Raw genomic sequence first — 1,587 nt, 5'->3', positions numbered from 1 at the left:
AACACCTTGTGTAGGGAGTGGAACACAAATACATTGATAACACATTACAGGTCACACACGTGGTTCATATAAAAAAGTACCATATTCTGGTCCAGAAATAATCATACAATCAGAAAATATTTCTGATTACCACCACTCTGTTGTACCAGTCCATAATTAATATACATTGATTACTTATTTTGTGACATTACAACTAAAGAGATGAAAATCTCAAATTACCGAGGGATTTTGACATGGAATAGTTACAAACTGAGGCAAACAAAAATTCACATTTGAAATTACAGTATATTGTAGAGTTTCAAGTTTGAGAGTGCAAAGCCAGACAAAGGATTCTATAAAAAGTGCTTTTGGTGCACAGAGGAGAGAGGGAGGGAACTTGGAAAGAGAGGAGTGTTTAGGGGGAGGGACTGTGGGGGCCAGCAGGGTTATAAAGTTTGAGCGGCTTCCTCTCTGTCCATGCTCTGTGTGTCTGTGTGCTCCTGTTTCTGCCGGCCCACTCTCAACTCTCTGTGCCTCTCTCAATCTCACTCCATCTAACAAAATGAGTGTTAGACGAAGCAGCGCCAGGGGACCTGGCAGTGGGTCCAGCTACTCCATCACTCACAGCTCTACTGCTCCCACCTACCGGGCCGCCAGCACCTATGGTGGTGCTGGGGGTCAGGGGACTCGAATCTCCTCTGTGTCCTACTCGGGTGTGCGCAGCGGGATGGGAGGGATGGGGATGGGAGGCTCCGGGGGCTCCGGGGGCTCCATGTCCAGCAGCATCCAGGTGAGCGCCAGTGGGGACACTGCTCACATCATGGGCAATGAGAAGTTTGCCATGCAGAACCTCAACGACCGTCTGGCCTCCTACCTAGAGATGGTGAGGAACCTGGAGCAGGCCAACGGCAAACTGGAGCTGAAGATCAGGGAGGCCATGGAGAAGAGAGGCCCAGATGTCAACGACTACAGCCGCTACAACGCCATCTTGGATGACCTGAGGAAGAAGGTGAGAGGCCAGGGGGAGGAAGGAGTACTATTGGCTAATATGAGATGCTGGACAAATCTACACCATAGAGCTTTAGGGAAGTAATATATATTTCAAATGCAAGTTCACTGTTCTAGAATGGCTGACCCAACAGAAGAGAGTAACAGAGTGACAGAGAGTAGTTTGGGATTGAAAGAGGAAACACAGTGGCCTTACTATATCCTTGTCAGGTTATTGCCCTGGGTAGTAAAGAACCAGTGTAGCTGGTTCGTCCGTTAGAGCCGTGCTGATTAGTGATGGCAAGGTGCCGGCATCCCCAGGCAGAAGGTCAAGGGGCTGACAGAAAGCAATAAGAAGGGGAATTCCAAGGGGTTCTGCTAGCTGACCTTCGACATGGCCAGAGTTCCAGGTCCAGCTAGCATTTTCAGGGGTCATGGATGTGTTTATTTAACTTCCTGTTATCAGTTAACTATGTAGCACAAAGATTGTTAGCAATGAAACGACGATACAGTAGCATTTCAAATTATTATCTACAATATAACCATCAACAGTTATACACAAATTTAACCATGAAAACTGGGAGAGTTGTTACAGTTGTAGGTAAAGTTAAAAAGGTTATT

At 46.8% G+C, this 1,587-nt stretch overlaps 1 protein-coding gene across 1 annotated transcript in view; it reads left to right on the top strand.

The window, feature by feature from the left end:
- Positions 1–448: 448 nt before the first annotated feature.
- The window catches only part of LOC129829590 (keratin, type I cytoskeletal 18), an 8,763-nt gene continuing 7,624 nt past the window's right edge, over positions 449–1,587 (top strand). The window contains exon 1 of the mRNA XM_055891368.1: positions 449–988. Coding sequence (XP_055747343.1) covers positions 542–988 — 447 coding nt within the window. The 5' untranslated portion in view covers positions 449–541. The remainder of the gene's footprint in view (positions 989–1,587) is intronic.

Source organism: Salvelinus fontinalis, chromosome 31 (assembly GCF_029448725.1).
Source record: "Salvelinus fontinalis isolate EN_2023a chromosome 31, ASM2944872v1, whole genome shotgun sequence".
Classification (NCBI taxonomy): Eukaryota; Metazoa; Chordata; class Actinopteri; order Salmoniformes; family Salmonidae; genus Salvelinus; species Salvelinus fontinalis.
Note: the sequence above shows the minus strand (reverse complement) of the source record. Positions and strands in the feature narration are given on the sequence as shown.